Source organism: Meles meles, chromosome 3 (genome assembly GCF_922984935.1).
Source record: "Meles meles chromosome 3, mMelMel3.1 paternal haplotype, whole genome shotgun sequence".
Taxonomy (NCBI): Eukaryota; Metazoa; Chordata; class Mammalia; order Carnivora; family Mustelidae; genus Meles; species Meles meles.
In genome coordinates this window covers 105,112,071-105,136,478 of record NC_060068.1, presented here as the reverse complement: position 1 = coordinate 105,136,478, position 24,408 = coordinate 105,112,071, and the positions used below count along the sequence as shown (strand labels likewise).

At 40.7% G+C, this 24,408-nt stretch overlaps 3 protein-coding genes across 3 annotated transcripts in view; all 3 read left to right on the top strand.

Annotated features, from left to right (window-relative positions):
* Positions 1-24,408, top strand: part of LOC123938189 (protocadherin alpha-3-like) — a 158,633-nt gene that overhangs the window by 18,156 nt on the left and 116,069 nt on the right.
* Positions 8,079-10,533, top strand: LOC123938190 (protocadherin alpha-6-like). Its single transcript, XM_045999330.1, is given in 2 exon segments — positions 8,079-10,416; positions 10,418-10,533. Coding segments are annotated over 2 exon segments (2,370 nt in total). The 5' UTR covers positions 8,079-8,118; the 3' UTR covers positions 10,490-10,533.
* On the top strand, positions 18,171-20,660 carry LOC123938187 (protocadherin alpha-7-like). The gene is given in 2 exon segments (XM_045999327.1): positions 18,171-20,543; positions 20,545-20,660. Coding segments are annotated over 2 exon segments (2,394 nt in total). The 5' UTR covers positions 18,171-18,227; the 3' UTR covers positions 20,623-20,660.

Here is a 24,408-nt window from a genome sequence, read left to right as displayed (position 1 = left end):
AACGTGTACCTGATCGTCGCCATCTGCGCCGTGTCCAGCCTGCTGGTGCTCACGCTGCTGCTGTACACGGCGCTGCGGTGCTCGGCTCCGCCCAGGGAGGGCGCGTGCGCGCCTGGGAAGCCCACGCTCGTGTGCTCCAGCGCGGTGGGGAGCTGGTCGTACTCGCAGCAGAGGCGGCAGAGGGTGTGCTCTGGGGAGGGCGCGCCCAAGACCGACCTCATGGCCTTCAGTCCCAGCCTACCTCAGGGTCCCAGCTCTGCTGACACTGTGAGTCTCAAAAATATCTTTCACAATAATTTTCGTTTTACATCTTTAATATTTATTATTTTCCTCTCTCTTTATTTTAAATTATGGTTTTGTACTTATTATCTCTTCACTTCAGGTGTAAGTTTTGTATTGGTACTATTTACTAAAAACTAGTTATTCTTAGAATTAATTTTAATTTGGGCAGACAATCGCTTCGCAGAATGAATTTATTTCAGGAACATTCCTCTTTTTAAAGTTTTAAAAGTTGGCGTGAATAGATTACATTTCTTTGCATGATAGAAATTGTTTCCCAAAATAAATTTTAATAAATATTTTTTCAGTCTGTAAGAAGTGTTTTAGGGAGGTACTTATATGACATATTTGGAGTTATTTACTTTCAAATCTCATATTACTACTGCACTGAAATGTCTTAACGTTTTTGTGTCACTTTCCCTTTTCCACTGAATATCAATTATTTTAATGTTTTTATTACACCAATTTAATTTCCTTTTTAAGTAATATTTGTACACTGAATGATTCCTTTCGGTTTCTCTAAATGGTTGGCTTTCACATACTTATGATGAATTTGATATTTATGGTTTTTTTTAACTGTAGGAGTTTCATTTATTTTTTCATATGAAATATACTTACATGGTTTACAAACTTTTAAAAGGTTTCCCTTCCACTTCCAGTATCAAGCCACTTAATGTACCTTCTTGGACATTTCTAAGGTGTGTGTTTTTTTTTAAGTAATATCTACACCCAAGGTGGGGTTTGAACTCAAACTCTGAGACAAGAGTCACATGCTCTACTGCCTGCCAAGTACCTTTCTTCCTTGACTATTTCAAATGTTGCAATTTTTTGGTTATCTTCCCACAGATCTTTTCTTTATATACAAATAAACACTCCTCTTCTATTTTAAAACATGTGGTTATATAACTTTTCCTCTGTTTTACTTAATATATCTTGATAATCATGATGTAGCAGTACTTGAGAATGTGCCGTATCACTTTTTCCAGATTTTTGGTGCCCCACTTTGCAGATATATCATCATTTTCCCCCTTACCCTAACATCAACATTTAGTGGAACAATGATTACTTTTTCTCTAACTTGCTTTTTTTCCCCCAATTGACAAATTATTGTATTGGTAAGAAGCAATTCTGAGCTCTCAGAGAAAAGCTTAACATATTCAAATTGTTGGGAAAATCTTAACATATTCAAATTAGACATTACTGGTATGGTTTTATTTTTTACAATGTTATGACAGTTATATTTCAATTTAAAAAATGCACACAAAATTTCAAAGACAGTACAAGACTAAAAATGAAAAAAATATTTCATCAGTACATTCAAAAGTAGTATGTACATGTTGAAATGGTAGTATTTGGGATACATTCAGTTAAATAAAATATCATATTAAAATTTCACCTACTTGTTTTTACTTTTTAAAAATGTGGCAACTGGGGTTCCTGGGTGGCTCAGTTGGTTGTGTGTCTCACTCTTGGTTTTGGCTTAGGTCATGATCTCAGGGTCTTGGGATGAGCCCTACTTCAGGCTGGGCACAGAAAGGAGTCTGCTCCAGATTCTCTCTCTCCCTCCCCCTACACTACCCCTTGCATTTTCTCTAATAAAAAAATGGGGCTACTAAGGGACACCTGGCTGGCTCAGTATGTAGAGTGCATGACCCTTGATCTCAGGGTTGTGAGTTTGAACCCATTAGGTGTAGAGATTATTTTTGAAATGTCACTCCTTGAATTTTTAATTACACATTGGCTTGCAGCATATTTCTTGCAGAGCTTAACAACATGGAGGTCTTTCACAAACTTGGTAAGAGTAGACTGCGTGAGATTCAGTAATCCCTCGAAAATTGTTTATACTCAGATAAGATGGAATCATTATCTAATACTATTATGTCTAAAATTCAATAACAAAATTCACCAGTAAAAGTCTCCTAGACTTTTTAAAATGGGTCTTGCTTTAGAACACAATGATGAGTTTATGTATGTATACATGTATGTATTGATATACAGTGCTATGTTAGTTTCAGGTGTACAATAGATTCAGCATTTCTATACATTATTCAGTGCTATCACAACAAGCGTACTCTTAATCTCCTTCACCTATTTCCCATTACCACCCCCCTCCACTCTGGTAACTATCAGTTTGTTCTCTATAGTTAAGAGTCTGTTTTTTGGTTTGTCTCTTTTTTTCTTCATTTGTTTTCTTTCTTAAATTCCACAATATGAGTGAAATCACATGATATTTGTCTTTCTCTGACTTATTTCACTTAGCATTATATTCTCTAGATCCATCCATGTTGTTGCCAGTAGTAAGATATTTTCTTTTTTATGGGTGACTGATATTTAATTCTACACACACACACACACACACACACACACACACACACACACATCTTCTTTATCCATTCCTCTTTTGATGGTCACTTGAGATGCTTTGTAATTTGGCTATTGTAATTAGTCCTGCAGTAAACATAGGGGTGCATATATCCCTTCAGTATAGTGTTTATATTCTTTGGGTAAATACCCAGTAGTGGAATTACTGGATCATAATGGCAGCTCTATTTTTAATATTTGAGGAACCTCCATACAGTCTTCCATAGTGGCTGCGCCAGTTTGCATTCTCAACAGGAGTGCATGACTATCCCTTTTCCTCCATAGTCTAGATAAAACCTGTTGTTTCTTGTGTTCATTTTAGCCGTTCTGAAAGGTGTGAGGTGAGATCTCATTGTTGTTTTGATTTGCATTACCCCGAGGAAGAGTGATGTTGAGCATCGTTTTATGTGTCTGTTGGCCATCTAGATATCTTCTTTGAAGAAATGTCTATGTTCATGTCTTCTGCCCAGTTTTAATTGGGTTATTTGTTTTTTAGGTGTTGAGTTGTCTAAGTTCTTTATATTTTTGGATACTAACCCTTTATTGGATGTGTCATTGCCAATATCTTCTTCCATTTAGTTGGTCGTCCTTTAGTTTTGTTGACAGTTTCCTTTGCTATGCAGAAGGTTTTTATTTTGATGTAGTCCCAATAGTTTAATTTTACTTTTGTTTTCCTGGCCTCAGGAGGCATATCTAGAAAAATGTTGCATTGGTCGATGTAAGAGAAATTAATGCCTGTGCTCTTTATTGGGATTTATTGTTGCTTTTTGTTGTCAGATTAAAAAAAATAAGTACCATGATACAAAATCCCCTCTTGAGTTTGTTGTTTACCAATACAATTCTTTATAGAAAAGTTGTACATTTGACTTTACCATAGGCAAGAGCAGTTTCTATTTCAAATACACAGAATTGTTTTTCTACACTTCTTCAAAAAACAATGTGGGTCTAGCAGGTAATAAATGGTCCACATTTCATGTGATAAAAATTTAATTTCTTTTTTATTAGTTTGGCCATTTCTTGCATTCTCTACATGTTTTTAATTGTATAAATTATATAATGTATAAATTATATAAATACACATGTATCATGCTATTTAAGTATTTCTAGTACTGTATTACTTTGAGGAAGTCCTGTACATTGAGAGGGAGTTCTCACCACTAAATTTGTAGTTAACACTTGTCAGCTTTTGAAAAAATTAAATTAATTTATTTTTAAAATATAAACTCTTTGATTTATATGATAACTAAAATATTTCTTTGCTGGTAGAGGAAGCTGTCCATAAATTGACCAAAGTTTTTCTCTACATACTCTTCTTCCTTAACTGGAATGAAGTGAGTAAGTAAATGAACAAAAATATAAGTTGTTTCTTATGAGAGGACCAATATTTTCCTTTTCCATGTTTATTTTACAGGAAAGATTTCAGTAAAATTGCATAATTTTCTACTGGGAGCCAATAAACAGGATTATTACAAGAGTCCCAATAAACTGGATTATGTATCACTCTTCTAGAAATTGTAATAGAGATTTGATAGTTAACTATAATTAGCTAATTTTATTTATTTTTTATTTTTTAAAAGACTTTATTTATTTATTTGACAGAGATCACAAGTAGGCAGAGCAGCAGACAGAGAGAGAGGGGGAAGCAGGCTCCCCGCTGAGCAGAGAACCCGAACGGGGCTCGATCCCAGGACCCTGAGATCATGACCTGAGCTGAAGGCAGAGGCTAAACCCACTGAGCCACCCCAAAATAGGCGCCCCTATTTTTATTTTTTAAAAGATTTTAATTATTTATTTGGTTGGAGAGAAAGAGAGAAGGGACACAAGTCGGGGGAGTGAGGGGCAGAGGGAGAGGGAGAAGCAGACTCCCTGCTGAGCAGGGAGCCCCACAAGAGTGTTCAATCTTAAGGATCATGACCTGAGCAGGAGTCAGATGATTAACTGACTGAGGCCCCCAGGCACCCCTAATTAGGTAATTTTAAAGTTGAAATTCAAAGGCACTCTTCACATAGAGCAAAATTTATGTAAAATCTTAACCACTATATAGAGTATCCAAAATCTATAAAGAACTCAAACTCAAGACCCAAAGAACAAATAATCCAATCAAGAAATGGGCAGAAGACATGAACAGACTTTCCTGCAAAGAAGACATCCAAATGGCCAACAGACACATGAAAAGGTGCTCACCATCACTCAGCATCAGGGAAATAAAGATCAAAATCATAGTGAGATACCACTTCACACCAGTCAGAATGGCTAAAATTAACCAGTCAGGAAATGACAGGTGTTGGCGAGGATTTGGAGAAGTGGGAACCCTCCGGCACTGTTGGTGGGAATGCAAGATGGTGCAGCCACTCTGGAAAACAGTATGGACATTCCTCAAAAAGTTGAAAATAGAGCTACCCTATGACCCGGCAATTGCACTACTGGATATTTACCTTAAGGGTACAAATGTAGTGATCCGAAGGGGCACGTGCACCCGAATGTTTATAGCAGCAATGTCCACAATAGCCAAATGATGGAAAGAACCTAGATGTCCCTCAACAGATGAATGGATAAAGAAGATGTGGTATATATATACAATGGAATACTATGCAGCCATCAAAACCCCGAAATTCTGCCATTTGCAATGACGTGGTTGGAACTAGAGGGTATCATGCCAAGTGAAATAAGTCAATCAGAGAAAGACAATTATCATATGATCTCTCTAATATGAGGAATTTGAGGGGCAGGGCAGAGGGTCGTGGGGAGTAGGGAGGGAAAAAATGAAACAAGACGGGACCAGAAGGAAGACAAACTATAAGAGACTCTTAATCTCAGGAAACAAACTGAAGATTGCTGGGGGATAATGGGGAAGGGATAGGGTGGCTGGGTGATGGACTCTCACCAGAGTCCATTGAATTGTGAGTGCTGTGAATTGTGTAAGTCTGATGATTCACAGACCTGTACCCCTGAAGCAAATAATACATTATATGTTAATTTTTATAAAAGAAAAAAAAAAGAAAACTTTCAACAATAAGACTGTGAACTAGGGGCACCTGGGTGGCTCAGCTGGTTAAATGTCAGTCTCTTGATCTCAGCTCAGGTCTTGATCTCAGGGTCGTGAGTTCAAACCTGCATTGGGCTTAAAACAAACCCCTGCAAGCTAATATACTTTTGTCAAGGCTTATCTTCCTGGAAGCAAAGGGAGATTTCATTTTGGGGGATATTATTGGTTAGCACATGAACTCTTTGTTTACCCAAAATGACAGCAATAGAAATTCAGTGATAGGGAGTAATACACAGATCTAGGTTAATTAGTTTAAGATGAAGCCTCTTATAGTGATGGGGGGGGGCTTTGTATTACAGTGGTCTGTGAGGATTTTACAGGTATATCAGAAATTTGGGGGGATGGATGTCGGCATGTGTCCATTTGAAAAATCTTTTTTTGTGCCTATCTTTTCTCACTTTGAGGAAGAGTTTGATCGTCTCCAATTGATGATGTTACAGATGAATTCATGGTAAAATTGACATTTGTGCTTCATTTTGATACCAGGATAACATTTTTACAGGTGAAGATGTTGGTAATTTTAGAAACATCTTGAACAAGGGTTGTGCTGAGGAAGAAGACAAGGAAGTGATCATAATGTCTGCAAAATAGAATTCATATTGGAGAGTAGTTAAAAATAACATTGGAAATGTTGGCATCCAATTGCACCTCAGGTCATGTAGAGGTGACTCTAATGTCATGAAATTCCTGTCTTTAGTTCAATTCAATAATAGCTGTATTCCTGAAGATAAATATAGTGTCATGTGAAAAGACAGATAGACTGTTGATAGACTTTGAATAAGGCAGGTAAGGGAGGAGGACTAATAAAAAATTCATGTAGGTGACGTGTAGAATGTTCATGCCATTAAAATAAAATGAGGTTTTCAAGGGTTTGAATTTGTGGGTTATAATGATATCTACATAATCTTCAAATTGTAATCAAATTATTTTCTGAGAATCATCAGCAGCATGGGTGAAAATGATAATTGGAACCATTAGAAAGGGGGGGTCCTGCGTGGCTGAGTCAGGTTATGTGTCTACCTTTGGCTCTAGTCATGAGCCCAGAGTCCTGGGATCCAGCCCCAAGTCTGGCTCCCTGCTCAATGGGGAGCCTGCTTCTCCCTCTCCCGTTGCCCCTCCCTGCTGCTTGCTCCTACGCTTTGTCTCTTTCTCTTTCTCTCTTTTGCTCTCTTACTCTCACTTGGCTGTCTCTTTCTCTCAAAATAAAAAAAAAACAACTTTTTTTAAAAAAAGAGAACCATAGAAAGTGGGGGGAGAAAGATGTGTGTTTGGGAATACCTTCAGTAAAAGTCTTATTTGAAACATTGAGAGTGGATGAGACATTTTAATGGAAAGCCTATACAAAGTTAAGATTGAGAGAAAAGGATAAACTCATTCAGGAGCAGCTAAAGTATCAGAGCATGAAAGTATGATGGGTAGATATTCCACTAGAATTTGCAGTGATGAAGTATGTGAAGGAGAATGTTTTGAGAGGGAGTCCCAGTATAAAGTGTGGGAAAATTTGGAAATGCTGTAAAGAATATGCACTAAAAATTTCATCTTCCATTATTAAGTAAAAGAAAAAGCCTTAGGAGTGTTTGATATACATCAGACAAAGAAAAAATGGACTTAAACAATCTATCTATAAGGTTTTAAAAGTGTGGATAAAATTTGTTAATTTAAAATTACATTCCATTCTTTTCTCAGAGCAAAATATAATAGCATGTCCTAGAACAGAAATATATACCCATGTTTCTTCTCTACACAAAGAGTATAGTATAGTTTGCACTTGCAATTCCCAGACCTACTTCAGATCACAAGTTTTCTGAACTGGTTGATAACAGTAATCAAATTATTAGGAGAGAAGTTGTTTTGCTAAGAATTATCTAATCCCTCACCCTACTCTAAATTAATAAAAGAAATCAGACAAGGTGAAACTGGCTCTGCAAATTATGAGCATAAGGAGATTTACTATTAAATTAAGGCAAAATAAGAATTTGGGCGGGGGGGTGGTGGTGCCTTGGTGGCTCAGTCCTAAAGCATCTGCCTTAGGTGGACCCCAGGGTCCTGGAATCGAGCCCCGCGCTGGGCTCCCTGCTTAGCAAGCTTGCTTCTCCTTCACCAATCTCCCTGAGTGTTCTCTCTCTCTCTCTCTCTCTCTCTCTCTCTCTGTGTGTGTGTGTGTCAAATAAACAAATAAAATCTTTAAAAAAATTTTTTTAACTTAAAGAACTATAGCTTAGCGCGGTTATGTGAATTCATTTCTTACCCTTGGTAGCCGCATGATGTCGCTGTCTACCATGAAGTCAATCTAGTTTTTACAGTATGCAAAATCCATTCCTCCTATTACCGATTAGTTCCATGAGTGCTCAGTGATGGCAGGCTCAGAAGAATTGGATTAACAGACTCGGGATCGCACAAATTTTGTCTTAGTTTCGAGACAAGATCTTCTGATGGAAATAAAGCAAGTATTTGACATGATTATTACCCTGGAAAGCCGACTGGGATCTCAGCATCTGCTGCTCTCTCTTCTGCTCCTTGCAGCGTGGGAGGAGGGCAGCGGCCAGGTTCATTACTCGGTCCTGGAGGAGGCCAAACACGGTACCTTCGTGGGCCGCATCGCCCAGGACTTGGGGCTGGAGCTGGCAGAGCTGGTGCCACGCCTGTTCCGGGTGGCGTCCAAAGGCCACGGGGACCTTCTGGAGGTAAATCTACAGAATGGCATTTTGTTTGTGAATTCTCGGATCGACCGGGAGGAGCTGTGCGGGCGGAGCGCGGAGTGTAGCATCCACCTGGAGGTGATCGTGGACAGGCCGCTGCAGGTTTTCCATGTGGAGGTGGAGGTGAAGGACATTAACGACAACGCGCCAGTGTTTCGTTTAAAGGAACAAAGAGTGCTGATTTACGAATCAAGGCTGCCAGATTCTCTGTTTCCACTAGAGGGCGCGTCAGATGAGGATGTTGGCTCGAATTCCCTCTTAACCTATAAACTCAGCTCCAGCGAATACTTCGCCTTAGATGTGAAAACCAACAGTGATGACAATACACAAATTGGGCTCGTGTTAAGGAAATCCTTGGACAGAGAGGAAGCTCCCGAACATAACTTACTGCTGACAGCCACTGACGAAGGCAAACCTGAGCTCACTGGCTCTGTTCAGCTGCTGGTCACTGTGCTGGACGTGAATGACAATGCTCCCAGTTTCGAACAGAGTGAATATGAAGTAAGGATCTTCGAAAACTCTGGCAACGGAACAACAGTCATCAGACTGAATGCTTCTGATCGGGATGAAGGAGTGAATGGGGAAATTTCATACTCTTTCAATAGTCTTGTTCCAACCACGGTTAGAGACCAGTTTAGAATAGATCCAAATACTGGAGAAATAGTAACTAAAGGGAATTTAGATTTTGAAAAATTAGATTTATACAAAATTCGTGTTGATGCGACGGACAAAGGCCACCCACCCATGGCTGGACATTGCACTGTTTTATTGAAGGTTTTGGATAAAAATGATAACGTCCCTCAGATTGCATTGACTTCCTTATCCTTGCCTATCCGAGAGGACGCTCAATCAGGTACTGTTATTGCCCTAATTAGCGTGTCAGATCTCGACATCGGTGCCAACGGGCAAGTGACCTGCTCACTAACACCCCATGTCCCCTTCAAGCTGGTGTCCACCTTCAAGAACTACTATTCGCTGGTGCTGGACAGCGCCTTGGATCGCGAGAGCGTGTCGGACTATGAGCTGGTGGTGACAGCGAGGGACGGAGGATCGCCTCCGCTCTCCGCCACGGCCAGCGTGTCCGTGGAAGTGGCGGACGTGAACGACAACGCGCCGGCGTTCGCGCGGCCCGAGTACACGGTGTTCGTGAGGGAGAACAACCCGCCCGGCTGCCACATCTTCACGGTGTCGGCGCGGGACGCGGACGCGCAGGAGAACGCGCTGGTGTCCTACTCGCTGGTGGAGCGGCGCGTGGGCGAGCGTGCGCTGTCGAGCTACGTGTCGGTGCACGCGGAGAGCGGCAAGGTGTACGCGCTGCAGCCGCTGGACCACGAGGAGCTGGAGCTGCTGCAGTTCCAAGTGAGCGCGCGCGACGCGGGCGTGCCTCCGCTGGGCAGCAACGTGACGCTGCAGGTGTTCGTGCTGGACGAGAACGACAACGCGCCCGCGCTGCTGCCGCGGCCTGGCGCGGGCGGCGGGGGCGGCGCGCTGAGCGAGCTGGTGTCGCGGTCGGTGGGCGCGGGCCACGTGGTGGCGAAGGTGCGCGCGGTGGACGCGGATTCCGGCTACAACGCGTGGCTGTCGTTCGAGCTGCAGCCGGCGGCGGGGGGCGCGCGCAGCCCGTTCCGCGTGGCGCTGTACACGGGCGAGATCAGCACGACGCGCCCCCTGGACGAGGCCGACCCGCCGCGCCAGCGCCTGCTGGTGCTGGTCAAGGACCACGGCGAGCCGGCGCTGACGGCCACGGCCACCGTGCTGCTGTCGCTGGTGGAGAGCGGCCAGGCGCCAAAGGCGTCGTCGCGGGTGTTGGCGGGCGCCGCTGGCGCCGAGACGGCGCTGGTGGACGTCAACGTGTACCTGATCGTCGCCATCTGCGCCGTGTCCAGCCTGCTGGTGCTCACGCTGCTGCTGTACACGGCGCTGCGGTGCTCGGCTCCGCCCAGGGAGGGCGCGTGCGGGCCTGGGAAGCCCACGCTCGTGTGCTCCAGCGCGGTGGGGAGCTGGTCGTACTCGCAGCAGAGGCGGCAGAGGGTGTGCTCTGGGGAGGGCGCGCCCAAGACCGACCTCATGGCCTTCAGTCCTAGTCATCCACCCTGTCTGGTAGTGGGTGATATGAGCGAGCAACAGGATTTAAATGATGAGCATTTTGCCAAGGTAAGTCTGAATTTTCATAATTAACAGTTAAACATACATGAAATAGTAAATCGTTTCCATATAATTTTTCTTTACATTATTCATTGTTTAAAAATCTGAATAAATTTTCTTAAGATAATCTGTTCATTTTTCTGTTAAGTATTGTAATCTTTTTAGTTTGTTATTAGTCTTAATTTAAACTGGAATCAGACATTGTATCTATTTGTGGTGCATTTTTAATATGCATAAGTAGTAGCATTTTTCTAATTATTAAGTAGAATTTTCATTTCTTTGCATTTTATCCAAATAGTGGTTAAATAAAAATTCAAGAGAACTTGCATTTTGGTTAAGTAAATTCATATAAAGTCTAAATTCCTCAGACACTGCACATCTCTTATGTTTGAATTTTATTTGGTGTGTTGCTTTTCATGGAGATATTTCTTCTTCTTCTTCTTTTTCTTTTTTGATATTTCTTCTTTTTAAAAAAGTTTTTATTTGGGTGTCTGGGTGGCTCAGTTGGTTAAGTGTGTGCCTTCCACTCAGGTCATGATCCCAGGGTCCTGGAATCAAGTTCCCATTGAGCTCCCTACTTGCTTGCTGTCTTTATCTCAAAAATAAATAAAGATTAAAACAAATTTTTATTTAAATTCCAGTTAATTAACATACAGTGTTATGTTAGTTTGATGTGTACAGTTTAGTGATTCAGCACTTTCATACAACATTCGGGGTTCATCAAAAGTCGGCTTCCTTAATCCGGGTCATCTATTTAATCCATCACTCACCCATCTCCCTTCTGATAAGCATCAGTTTGTTCTCCTTGGTTAAGAGTCTGTTTCTTCGTTTGCCTCTCTTCCTCTTTCTCTTTCACTCTTTTTTTCCCTTTGCTGATTTGTTTTGTTTCTTGAATTCCACATATGAGTGAAATCATATGGCCTTTGTCTTTCTCTGAGTTATTTTGCTTAGCACGATACTCTCTAGCTTCACCCATGTTATTGAAAATGGCAAGATAGTATTCTTTTTTATGTGGAGTTATATTCCATTGTGTATATATATGTATATTAACAAATATATTTATCACATTTTCTTATCCATTCATCAGTCACTGGACACCTGGGCTGTTTCCATTTTTGGCTATTGTGGATAATGCTGTTATAAACATGTATCCCTTTGAATTAGTATTTTTGTATCCTTTGGGTAAATACCCAGTAGTGCAATTGCTAAATCATAGGTTAGTTCTATTTTTAACTTGCGAGGAACCTCCATTCTGTTTTCCAGAGTTGGTTGCACCAGTTTTCTTTTCCACCTACACCGAAAGGGAGTTCCTTTCTTTCCCCCGTCCTGGCCAACACCTATTGTTTCTGGTGTTGCTGGTTTTAGCCATTCTGACAGATGTGAAGTGATATTTCATTGTAGTTTTGATTTGTATTTCCCTGATGATTAGTGACATTATTTTTCACGTGTCTGTTGACACATGTAAGTCTTTGAAAAAAATGTCTATTCATGTCCGTCTGCCTATTTTTAAGTGGATTTTTCATTTTGGGGTGTTGAGTTTTACAATACTTAATGTATTTTGGATACCAACCCTTTATCAGATGTGTAATTTGCTAATATCTTCTCCCATTCTGTAAGTTGCCTTTTAGGTTTGTTGATTGACTCCTTCACTATGTAGGAGCTTTTTATCTTGATGAAGTCCCAATAGTTTTTGTTTTTGTTTCTCTTGCCTCAGGAGATACATCTAGAAAGAAATTGCTATGCCCATGTCAAAGATGTTACCGCTTGTGTTCTCTAGGATTTTTATGGTTTCAAGTCTCACATTTAGTTCTGTAATCCACTTTGAATTTATTTTTGTGTATTATTTTATGTAAGAAAATGGTCCCGTTTCATTCTTTTGCATGTTGCTATCCAGTTTTTCCAATACAATTTGTTGAAGAGACTGTTTTTTCCCACTGGATATTCATTCCTGCTTTGTTGAAGATTAATTGACCATATGGTTGTGTGTTCATTTCTGGGTTTCCTATTGTGTTCTGTTGGTCTCCGTGTCTGCTTTTATGCCAAAACCGTACTGTTTTGATCTCTACAGCTTTGTAATATAATTCAAAGTCCATAATTGTGATGCCTCCAGCTTTGCTCTTCAAGCTTGCTTTGGCTATTCAGGGTCTCTTTTGTTCCATACAAATGATAGGATTGTTTTTTACAGCTGCATGAAGAATGCTGCTGATATTTTGATAGGGACTGCATTAGATTGCTTTGGGTAGTACTGACATTTTAACAATATTTGTTCTTTCAATCTATGAGTAGGAGATATCTTTATATTTTTGTCATCTTCAATTTCTTCCATCAATGTTTTACAGTTTTCAGAGTACATGTCTTTTACCTTTTTGGTTAGGTTTATTCCTAGGTATCTTACTGTTCTTGGTGCAGTTGTAAATGGGATTGATTACTTAATTTCTTTCTGCTGCTTCCTTACTTGGTATATAGAAATGCAACAGATTTTTGTATGTTGAATTTATATTTTGTGACTCCAATGAATTCATTTATCAGTTCTAGAAATTTTTTGGTGACATCTGTTGGGTTTTCTCTATAAGGTATCATGTCATCCGCAAACAATGAAAATTTTACTTCTTCCTTGTTTCTTTGGATGCCTTTTATTTCCTTTCATTTTCTGGTTGCTGTTTGGGACTTTCAGTACCGCATTAAGTAACAGTGGTAAGAGTGGACATCCTTGTCTTATTCTTGAACATAGAGGAAAAGCTATCAGTTTTTTCTCCTTAGGATAATACTAGCTGTGGGTTTTTCATAGATGACCTTTATGATGTTGAGGTATGTCTCTCTAAACCTACTTTGTTGAGGGTCTTTATCATGTACTTTGTTGGATGCTTTTTCTGCATCTACTGAAAGGATCATATGGTTCTTATTTTTTTCTTTGGTTAGTGTTGTGTATCATGTTGACTGATTTGTAAAAATTGAACCACTCTTTCAGCCCAGGACTAAATCTTAATTGATCATGGTGGATTATTTTTTTAATGTATTGTTGGATTTCATTTGCTAATATTTTTTAAAGATTTTATTTATTTGATAGACAGAGATCACAAGTAGGCAGAGAAGCACACAGAGAGAGAAAGAGAGAGGAAGGGAAGCAGGGTCCCTGCTTGAGCAGAGAGCCCGATGCAGGGCTGGATCCCAAGACCCTGGGATCATAACCTGAGCCGAAGGCAGAGGCTTTAACCCACTGAGCCACCCAGGCTCCCCTCGTTTGCTAATATTTTATTGAGAATTTTTGCATCCATGTCCATCGGGAATATTGGCCTGTAGTCTCTTCTTTAGTGGAGTCTTTATCTGGTTTTGGCATGAGGGTAATGCTGGCCTCACAGAATGAGATTGGAAATTTTCCTTCCTATTCTATTTTTTTGAATAGTTTGGGTAGAATAGGTATTAACTCTTCTTTAAATGTTTGGCAGAATTTGCTTTGAAGCCCTCTGACCCTGGACTTTGTTGGGAGTTTTTGATTATGGATTCAATTTCTTTACTGGTTATTGGTCTGTTCAAGTTTTCTATTTCTTTCTGTGTCAGTTTTGGTAGTTTCTATGTTTCTAGGAATTTATCCATCTCTTCCAGGTTGTCCAATTTGTTGGCATATGGTTTTTCATAATATTCTCTTATAATTGTTTATATTTCTGGGGTGGTGGTTGTTATTTCTTCTCTCTCATTTGTGATTTTTTTTCATTTGGGTCCTTTTGTTTTTGTTAAATCTGACTAGCGGTTTATCAATTTTATTAATTTTTTTAAAGAACCTACTTCTGGTTTCATTGATCTGTTCTATTGCTTTTTTAGTTTCTTTATCGTTTATTTTCTTTAATGTTTATTATTTCCTTGTTTCTCCTGGCTTTGGGCTTCATTTGTTGTTCTTTTCTAGCTCTTTAAGGTGTAAGTTTAGACTATTTATTTGAGATTTTTCTTGCTTCTTGAGTTAGGCCTGTATTACTGTATACTTGCCTCTTAAGACGGCTTTTGCTGCATCCCAAAGTTTTGGACCATCATGTTTTAATTTTCACTTGTTTCCATGTACTTTAAAAAAAATCTTTTCTTTGATTTCCTGGTTGAGTCATCCATTGTTTAGTAACATATTGTTTAACCTCCATGTATTTGTGGTCTTTCCAAATGTTTTCTTATTTTTTATGTTGACTTGTAGTTCCATAGCGTTGTGGTTAGGAAAGGTGCATGTTATGATTTCAGTCTTTCTGTATTTGTTAAGGACTGATTTGTGACCCACTATGTGACCTATTCTGGAGAATGTCAAGCCCCACATCAGGCTCCATGCTCAATGTGGAGTCTGCTTGAGATTTTTTTCCTCCCTAAATAAATAAATAAAATCTTTTTTAAAAAATGGAGAAGTTTTCTCTGAGAGAATATGGAACATGATGGGTATTCCTGGGAACAGACAAACATGTAAATATGTACACAGAAAATTCCAATGTGTCCACAAACAGAATAGTCTGCTCTGGTTAAAACATATGGTTCTTACAGGAAAGAGTATGAGATAAGGCAGGAAAAGTAATATGTGAAAAGGGGTTTGGATATGTTAGAGTACTAGACTAAGAATTTTTCTTAAGATTTTATTTATTTATTTGACAGACAAGTAGGCAGAGAGGCAGGCAGAGAGAGAGAGAGAGAGAGAGGAGGAAGCAGGCTCCCCGCTGAGCAGAGAGCCTGATGCGGGGCTTGATCCCAGAACCCCAGGATCATGACCCAAGCCAAATGCAGAGGCTTTTAATCTAACCTACTGAGCCACCCAGGCGCCCCTAGACTAAGAAATTTTGACCCACCTCTAAAGTTATCTGAAAACTAAAAGTGTGAAGCAATAGAAATAAAAGGTGTATTTCAGGAAGATTTAGTGAAGGCTAAATGGGGTTTAACACAATAAGAAGATTTTGAAATAATCCAGGGTAGCAGCAATATTTAGACCTCATTTAGGCAGAGTCAGGAGGCAGAAGCACTATGGAGGGCCAAAAGGTTGTGGAGCCTCATGCTGGGCTCTGTTTGGTGGCCTCTAAGTAGTTCCCCCTTTGAGAATGCCATCCTGCAGCAAGGAAATCTCAGATGTTCTTGTGGCCCTGGTGACTAGTACCACTCATTGCCACTGAACATAGCTGGAACAGAAAATTGGAACATGGCAACAAACCCTTCAGGACAAGGTTTTCAAAACAAAAACAGAGCTGCAATCTTGGCAGAAATGGGCAATGAGGAAAGAAAATTACTAGTGTAACCAATCTTCAACCAGATTATCCTGGAGCTAGCAATGCCCTCTCTTAAGAAGGACTTTCAGGGGCACCTGGGTGGCTCATCAATTAAGTGTCTGACTCTTGATTTCAGCTGAGGTCATGATCACAAGGTTGTGAGATGGAGCCCGGTGTGGGGCTTGCTTAAGATTCCCTCTCTCCCTCTCCCTCTGTCCTTCTCCCACCCATGCTCATATGTGCACATGTTCTTTCTCTGAAAAAAAAAAAGACTTCCAGGTCATGTAAGCAGCAGCATATAACCGCCCAGCAAAAAGTGAGTTTGCAGCATGCACGCACACATTCGTCTGGATGCTTCATAACTCAAGATTCTGCATTTGGGAATCATATTCTTCCTCTTTTGCCTCTCCCTGACCTAGAATTAAGGAAATATTTGTAATGAAAGTGACTGTAATATCAAATGCACAAACTACTATCATCCAGATACTATCACTCAGAATTGAATTCAGTGACTTCCAGAATTTTATTGAACATTTATAATTTTTGCTTATTTAATAGAAGGGTATGTGTAAGTCAAAACAGAAAAAAAGGTCACCAGGATGATGTAAGCTTTGGAAGTGGTATTATCTGAGTGACTGATTATGTTACTTATGGCTGTAACTTTTATGTAATATAGCTTGATTTTTAAACTCTAAATCAGGCTCTGATTTGGATGGTCACATAATTCACTCCTGCACCCCCAATTAGTTGGACTAATATGTCCACAATAGACTTTCAAGAACCGTTTATAGTACTTAACTTTAAACAAATGAGGATTCTTTAAAAATGTGAACCAGTAGGCTTAAATAAGTTATATTCATATTTATTGTTTATAGAACAGATATCAATGTACCTTTTGAGTTTATAGTCAACATGCCATCTTGAAATACTGTTTAACTCACAACTAGCTCCCCTCTTCTCCATTTTATTTTATTTTTTAAAAGAATTTATTTATTTATTTGACAGAGAGAGGTCACAAGTAGGCAGAGAGGCAGGCAGAGAGAGAGGGGGAAGCAGGCTCCCCGCTAAGCAGAGAGCCCGATGCGGGGCTCGACCCCAGGGCCCTGAGATCATGACCTGAGCTGGAGGCAGAGGCTTAACCCACTGAGCCACCCAGGCGCCCCCTCTCTTCTCCATTTTAAAAGGAAATCTAAGTTAGGACTAAGACTACCAACCAGTCTTAAACATTTTTATAAAGCTATGCCACTATAAGTTATATGACTAAATGGTATTAATGATAATTAGTTTTGAGAAATGTGGTTTTGAAAATTCTACCTGCTTTTATTTAGTGTTACCACATAAATGGTATGCTTCTGTGTTTTTATTGTCAATTTTTTGCTAATTGAAAACATATAAAAGTTGGAAAAAACTCATTTAGGCAGTTATCACAACTGGAAAGCAATATAGGTGTAATTATTTAATTTGCACTTGGAAACACAAGAATGAAACATTCAAGAAAATTTGCTCTGTGAAGTAAAATTAAAGAGGATAAAACACCTCAAACTTGATTAAAGGACTGCTCTAAGTCTGACAAATGAGCACCAACATTTATGTAATGAAATAAATTTGTTATGAAATAAGAATCCAAGTTAAATTGGAGGTTGTAAAAACAGGTAAATATTCATAAAATGTGGAGCTTAGAAAGGATGGAAAGAATAAAGAGATAAGAACGATGAACTTTTGGAACAGAGTTTATAAATTCTGATGAAAAGAGAAATTCAGAATACTTCCTCCATGCAAAATTCATTTAATACAAATGATTCTTCTTCAAAGATTCCCTAAACCTTCTATTGTTGTATTTCTTAAGAAGTATATGAATTAGTTGCTTATATCCCTTGATTCCTAAAAACAAACAAATAATGCTTCTAAGTTTTTCTTCCACTAGTAAATACTTGAGATCTTCGATTCCTAAGAGGGATCAAGAGTTCTTAACAGAAACCTAAGAAAATGGAGTAACCTGAACTCTGAACAAAATATTTTAAAATATTTTAGTGTTCCTGCCATGATTCACTTTATTGTCAGATTTTTATTTTTATTTTAAAACTGTAAGAAAATGTGTTTTCAAGGCATAAGGAGACCACGGTAATGGTCACACTAAAGATTTAGAAGTTAAGTTTCTTAACTGCTTTCAGTAAGCATGGGAATTGTGGTCCTGTGCTTTAACGAAACTGAAGGGAAAAAAAATCAGAGCTTAAAATAAAACTTAACACTTATTAATAGAAAGTTGGTTATTTGTAGTCCGTACTTACTATTTGGCCACATGATGTCGCTCTTTACCGCGAAATTTTCTCATTCAAGACGACTAAGGCATCCGTTTTCATACTGGAAAGACTCCTCATTCTGTTTCTCTAAGCCGACGAACAATGGCGAGCGCTTCAGGATAGTAAGGAAGAGATGAGAAGATTCCTCCAGATTTTGAGACACGTTACGATTTGAATGAAAAAAAAAAAAACAAAACAAAACACCAATCAATTTGAAATGGTGTATTCGAATCGAGGCGACCGGGAGCACCGGCATCTACTGCTGTTTTTTATAATTCTCACAGTCTGGGAGACTGGAAGCGGCCAGGTCCACTACTCGGTCCTGGAGGAGGCTAAACACGGCACCTTCGTGGGCCGCATCGCCCAGGATTTGGGGCTGGAGCTGGCAGAGCTGGTGCCACGCCTGTTCCGGGTGGCGTCCAAAGGCCACGGGGACCTTCTGGAGGTAAATCTGCAGAATGGCATTTTGTTTGTGAATTCTCGGATCGATCGGGAAGAGCTGTGCGGGCGGAGTCTGGAGTGTAGCATCCACCTGGAGGTGATCGTGGACAGGCCGCTGCAGGTTTTCCATGTGGAGGTGGAGGTGAAGGACATTAACGACAACGCGCCTGTGTTCCCCCAAACACAAAAGAATCTGTTTATAGCAGAATCCAGGATGCTAGACTCTCGGTTTCCACTAGAGGACGCTTCCGATGCAGATATCGAGGAGAATTCTCTGTTGACTTACAGACTGAGCCCGAACGAGTTTTTCTCTCTGGACGTACCAACAAATGACGAACAGGTAAAACTTCTTGGACTTGTATTACGGAAACCTTTAGACAGGGAACAATCTCCGGAACTTCATTTATTGCTCACGGCCACTGATAGAGGCAAACCTGAGCTGACCGGCTCTGTTCAGTTACTCATCAAAGTGCTGGACGCCAATGACAACGCCCCAGCTTTCGATAAAACACTCTATGCCGTGAAATTACCAGAAAATGTTCCCAATGGAACTTTGGTAATTAAACTTAACGCCTCAGATTTGGATGAAGGCTCAAATGCGGATATTATTTACTCATTCTCTAGTGATATTTCCTCAGATATAAAATCTAAGTTCTACATAGATGCCATAAACGGAGAAATTGTAGCAATAGGACATATCGATTTTGAAGAAAGTAAAACCTACAAACTTCGAATAGAAGCGATCGATAAAGGCTCCCTACCACTAGCTGGTCACTGTACAGTTCATGTGCAAGTTTTGGACGCTAATGATAATGCTCCCGAGTTGACTGTTACTTCCCTGTCTCTCCCTATCTCAGAGAATGCTCAGCCGGGCACAGTCATCACCTTGATTAATGTGTCTGACCGAGATTCTGGAATTAATGGGGAGGTGACCTGCTCACTAACACCCCATGTCCCCTTCAAGCTGGTGTCCACCTTCAAGAACTACTATTCGCTGGTGCTGGACAGCGCCTTGGATCGCGAGAGCGTGTCGGACTATGAGCTGGTGGTGACAGCACGGGACGGGGGATCGCCTCCGCTCTCCGCCACAGCCAGCGTGTCCGTGGAAGTGGCGGACGTGAACGACAACGCGCCGGCGTTCGCGCAGCCCGAGTACACGGTGTTCGTGAAGGAGAACAACCCGCCCGGCTGCCACATCTTCACGGTGTCGGCGCGGGACGCGGACGCGCAGGAGAACGCGCTGGTGTCCTACTCGCTGGTGGAGCGGCGCGTGGGCGAGCGTGCGCTGTCGAGCTACGTGTCGGTGCACGCGGAGAGCGGCAAGGTGTACGCGCTGCAGCCGCTGGACCACGAGGAGCTGGAGCTGCTGCAGTTCCAAGTGAGCGCGCGCGACGCGGGCGTGCCTCCGCTGGGCAGCAACGTGACGCTGCAGGTGTTCGTGCTGGACGAGAACGACAACGCGCCCGCGCTGCTGCCGCGGCCTGGCGCGGGCGGCGGGGGCGGCGCGCTGAGCGAGCTGGTGTCGCGGTCGGTGGGCGCGGGCCACGTGGTGGCGAAGGTGCGCGCGGTGGACGCGGATTCCGGCTACAACGCGTGGCTGTCGTTCGAGCTGCAGCCGGCGGCGGGGGGCGCGCGCAGCCCGTTCCGCGTGGCGCTGTACACGGGCGAGATCAGCACGACGCGCCCCCTGGACGAGGCCGACCCGCCGCGCCAGCGCCTGCTGGTGCTGGTCAAGGACCACGGCGAGCCGGCGCTGACGGCCACGGCCACCGTGCTGCTGTCGCTGGTGGAGAGCGGCCAGGCGCCAAAGGCGTCGTCGCGGGTGTTGGCGGGCGCCGCTGGCGCCGAGACGGCGCTGGTGGACGTCAACGTGTACCTGATCGTCGCCATCTGCGCCGTGTCCAGCCTGCTGGTGCTCACGCTGCTGCTGTACACGGCGCTGCGGTGCTCGGCTCCGCCCAGGGAGGGCGCGTGCGGGCCTGGGAAGCCCACGCTCGTGTGCTCCAGCGCGGTGGGGAGCTGGTCGTACTCGCAGCAGAGGCGGCAGAGGGTGTGCTCTGGGGAGGGCGTGCCCAAGACCGACCTCATGGCCTTCAGTCCCAGTCTTCCTCCGTGTCCTGGATCTCTAAATGCAACGGAGGATACAGAAGCTTCTTTGGAGTCCTCTGGAAAGGTGGGTTACTCAAATATTTTATTCATTCATATATTTATTTTTCAAGTGTGAAAGACATTCTTATTTGCAGACGGGTCTTTTGAATAGTTTTTACTCATTTATTCTAGAGATCTGTGAATATTTTCTTATTATTCAGAAGTTGAACACTTTAAGTTTCTACCTACCTTTTGTGTTTTGACTTCCAATTACGAATCATTAAAAACCATGTATTGAGTAATACTTAGTGGGTGCTGGAATCAATTTTATTTAAAACCTGTCATGGGAGTCATATTGAATTCCTGAAGCCGCGCTGCCACTGTACCTGAAAACTATTCGGTGAAAAGCAACTTAATTGCTACACATTAAGTATACTTCAACATCAGTCTATCATTTATTAATTTCTTTAAAAAGAAAATCTTATTTATTTATTTGAAAGAGACTGCCTGCGCGAACACCAGAGGGGGAGGGGCAGAGGGAGAAGGAGGAGCGGACTCCGTGCGGAGCTGGGATGTGGGGGCTGGATCTCAGGAACCTGGGATCCTGACTGGAGCAGAAAGCATACCCTTAAATGCTTAACTGACTGAGCTGCCCAGATGCCTCTCCTTTCTAAAGTTTGCATGATACTTCAGTGTATAATCTATTGTTTATAAGAAACCAAAAGCGGAAATACATAACTGTACTTTTCTACCTTTCTCTGGATGGAGACTAGAGACATGGTTGGCCAGCACTACTCAGTGTTTATTATTTCAATGAATAAATTTCAGTATACCCTAGAAAATGGTTACTTTACCTTAGGAATCTAATTCTGACAGCAAATGCTAGAGATATAACTCTCATTTCAACGTTTGTAAAATACTTTTCTATATACTTGGTTGAGAATATTGAGGTATATTGATTGAGAATCTTTTTTACATTTAGAAAATTTCTTGAAATTCATCTTTTATCTGATACTGGAGAAAATACTTCCTTCAGGTACTTTCTTTTTTCAAAAGACTTTTTCCTTTTTACTGAAATTTTTGTTAGTGTACATACATGTTTGTGCATTACAGATATATGTACATTCTAAAGTTTGAATTCTCTTGAAATTCAGTCTATAACTGTAAAAAGTTACCCCTATCAGGGGAGATGATGATTTACTTTTTCTCTCAATATTTTGAAAGACAGAAATCTGGAGATGGTCAATTGCACCTTTAAACTCATTACATATTAAATTTTTATTATGTGGCAGAATTGTGGCATGTGACTTTCAGATTGGTGGTTCTTCATACTGTCTTTAGTCCAAGTTTTTGTTTTCTAATTTATATTTTAGGAACTTCGTTTGTACTTATGTTGAGTTTTGTTACATGACTTATTTTTCTATCCAGTATTTTTTAATTGTGTTAGATTTTTTTTCAGTATTTAAATTTATTTTTTCAGCGTAACAGTATTCATTGTTTTTGCACAACACCAGTGCTCCATGCAATACGTGCCCTCCCTATTACCCACCACCTGTTCCCCCAACCTCCCACCCCCGACCCTTCAAAACCCTCTGGTTGTTTTTCAGAGTCCATAGTCTCTTATGGTTCGCCTCCCCTTCCAATTTTTTTTTTATAAACATATAATGTATTTTTATCCCCAGGGGTACAGGTCTGTGAATCTCCAGGTTTACACACTTCACAGCACTCACGATAGCACATACCCTCCTCAATGTCCATAACCCCCTCCCCCTCTCCCAACCCCACCTCCCCCCAGCAACCCCCAGTTTGTTTTGTGAGATTAAGAGTCATTTATGGTTTGTCTCCCTCCCAATCCCATCTTGTTTCATTTATTCTCCTGTCCCCGTAACCCCCCATGTTGCATCTCCATGTCCTCATATCATAATTGTGTTAGATTTTTAACAAGATATTCCTTAATTAAAAACTCAGCAGAGCAAAATCAGAGTAGCTTTGAGAACAGAACCACAATAAAACCATAAAAGTGCAAGTAAAATTCACTTAAATAATATATTTCAGTGATATTTTCTTTTCCCTTATAGAGGACATGTTTGGCATTTGTTACAAAGCAGTCTATTTTCTTTTATATATATATATATATATATATATATATATATATTAAGATTTATTTATTTATTTACTTAAAAGATTTATTTATTTGTCAGAGAGAGGGAGAGAGAGCACAAACACAAGCAGGGGGAGCAGCAGGCAGAGGGAGAGGCAGGCTCCCCACCAAGCAGGGAGCAGGATGCGGGCCTCCATCCCAGGACCCTAGGATCATGACCTGAGTGGAAGGCAGACACCTAATGACTGAGCCACCCAGGTGCCCCTTTTTCATTGTATTTCTTTCAAGACTTGAATATTCTCTGAACTCCTGTGATCAATCCTGTCCATGTCTGTCAGCATAATTCACCTTAAATCAAATATCTCTGTCCTTGCACTTTTTCATGTGCAAGAGCAACTGAATCAGAATTTGAATGGACTTTAACCTAAGATCAGTCTAAAGAAGTAGAGAAGTATAAAAACAATTTATCAGAATAGATGAATCAATGAATTAAATGAATTGGGCCCAGGTATTTGATTATATGTTATGTGGATTGTATGGATTGAGGAGTGCTAGAAATTCAACCACCGTCCCCCACTCCTTTAGTCTCTTAGAGCTAGTGTGATTTATTATTTACTATGTCTTCTATAATTATACATTTTATTCTTTATTATTGATGGCTGTATTGATATAATTGGTAATTTTGTCCTTAATTTTTATTTTCTCCTGAATATGGGCTATCATCATATGTAAATTTTCAGAGGATCAATGAACATCTAGCAATGAATTTACTTTTTACATCATCAGGAAGCATGAGCACACTGTAATCCAGGGAAGTTAGGACTTAAAACAGCTTGGAAAGTCAAAATAGAGGGGTGAGAGCATGGAAGACACTTAGGTATTTTGCTCAGCAGCTAGCTCTCTGTGTTTCTGTGGGTAATACTCTTCAATTCAAGGGGCAATCATGAAGCCAATAATGAAACTTCCCTATGCCAGTCCTTAAACTGTAGTTTTTATATAGGGCTAACTAAGTTCTCACCCAATCTTAGACACTTAGTGTCTTAGTGATGAGACATTATAAATAAATAGACAAGAAAGACCACAGACATAAATGGAGTACTTCCCAGGTAACTTGTGGCCTATGGTCAGCCTATCCTATCCTAGACCTGATAATGCTAAGTGCATTAGCAACATCTGGAGTTCTTATTAAACACTCTGGTTCCCAGAGTCCATCCTAACATTTCTGAAATAATTAGGACTGGCAAATTTGCATTTTAATAACAACTCTACTGAAGCTTTAGATCCAATAGCTCTATGAGATGCTTGGCAAACCAAGTTCTTATTATTTGAGAGGATATCATTTCACCATCCCCTACTTTCTATTCATTACTGAAGACTTAATTGGTGCCTTTATGTTATTACTTGCTATAAAATGCACATTAACAGGAATGGAGTTTAGTTTATATCATTACCTTGTGTTAAGATGATTATTCACTGATAAACTTATTATTAGATTCCAGATAATAACTCAGACTAAACATTGATTGGTATTGTGGATGGATCCACAACTTGTTACACTTTAATTCATACTTTACAAGAAAAATTAAAATCAGAATTTAAATGGATTTTAACTAATATCAATATAAAGCAGTAGAAAAGTGTAAAAAAATTTAGTAGAGCAGATTAATCAATGGATTAAATGACTCATGCCGGTCAATTTTCTTGTTCATAAATGTTGCTCTATTTT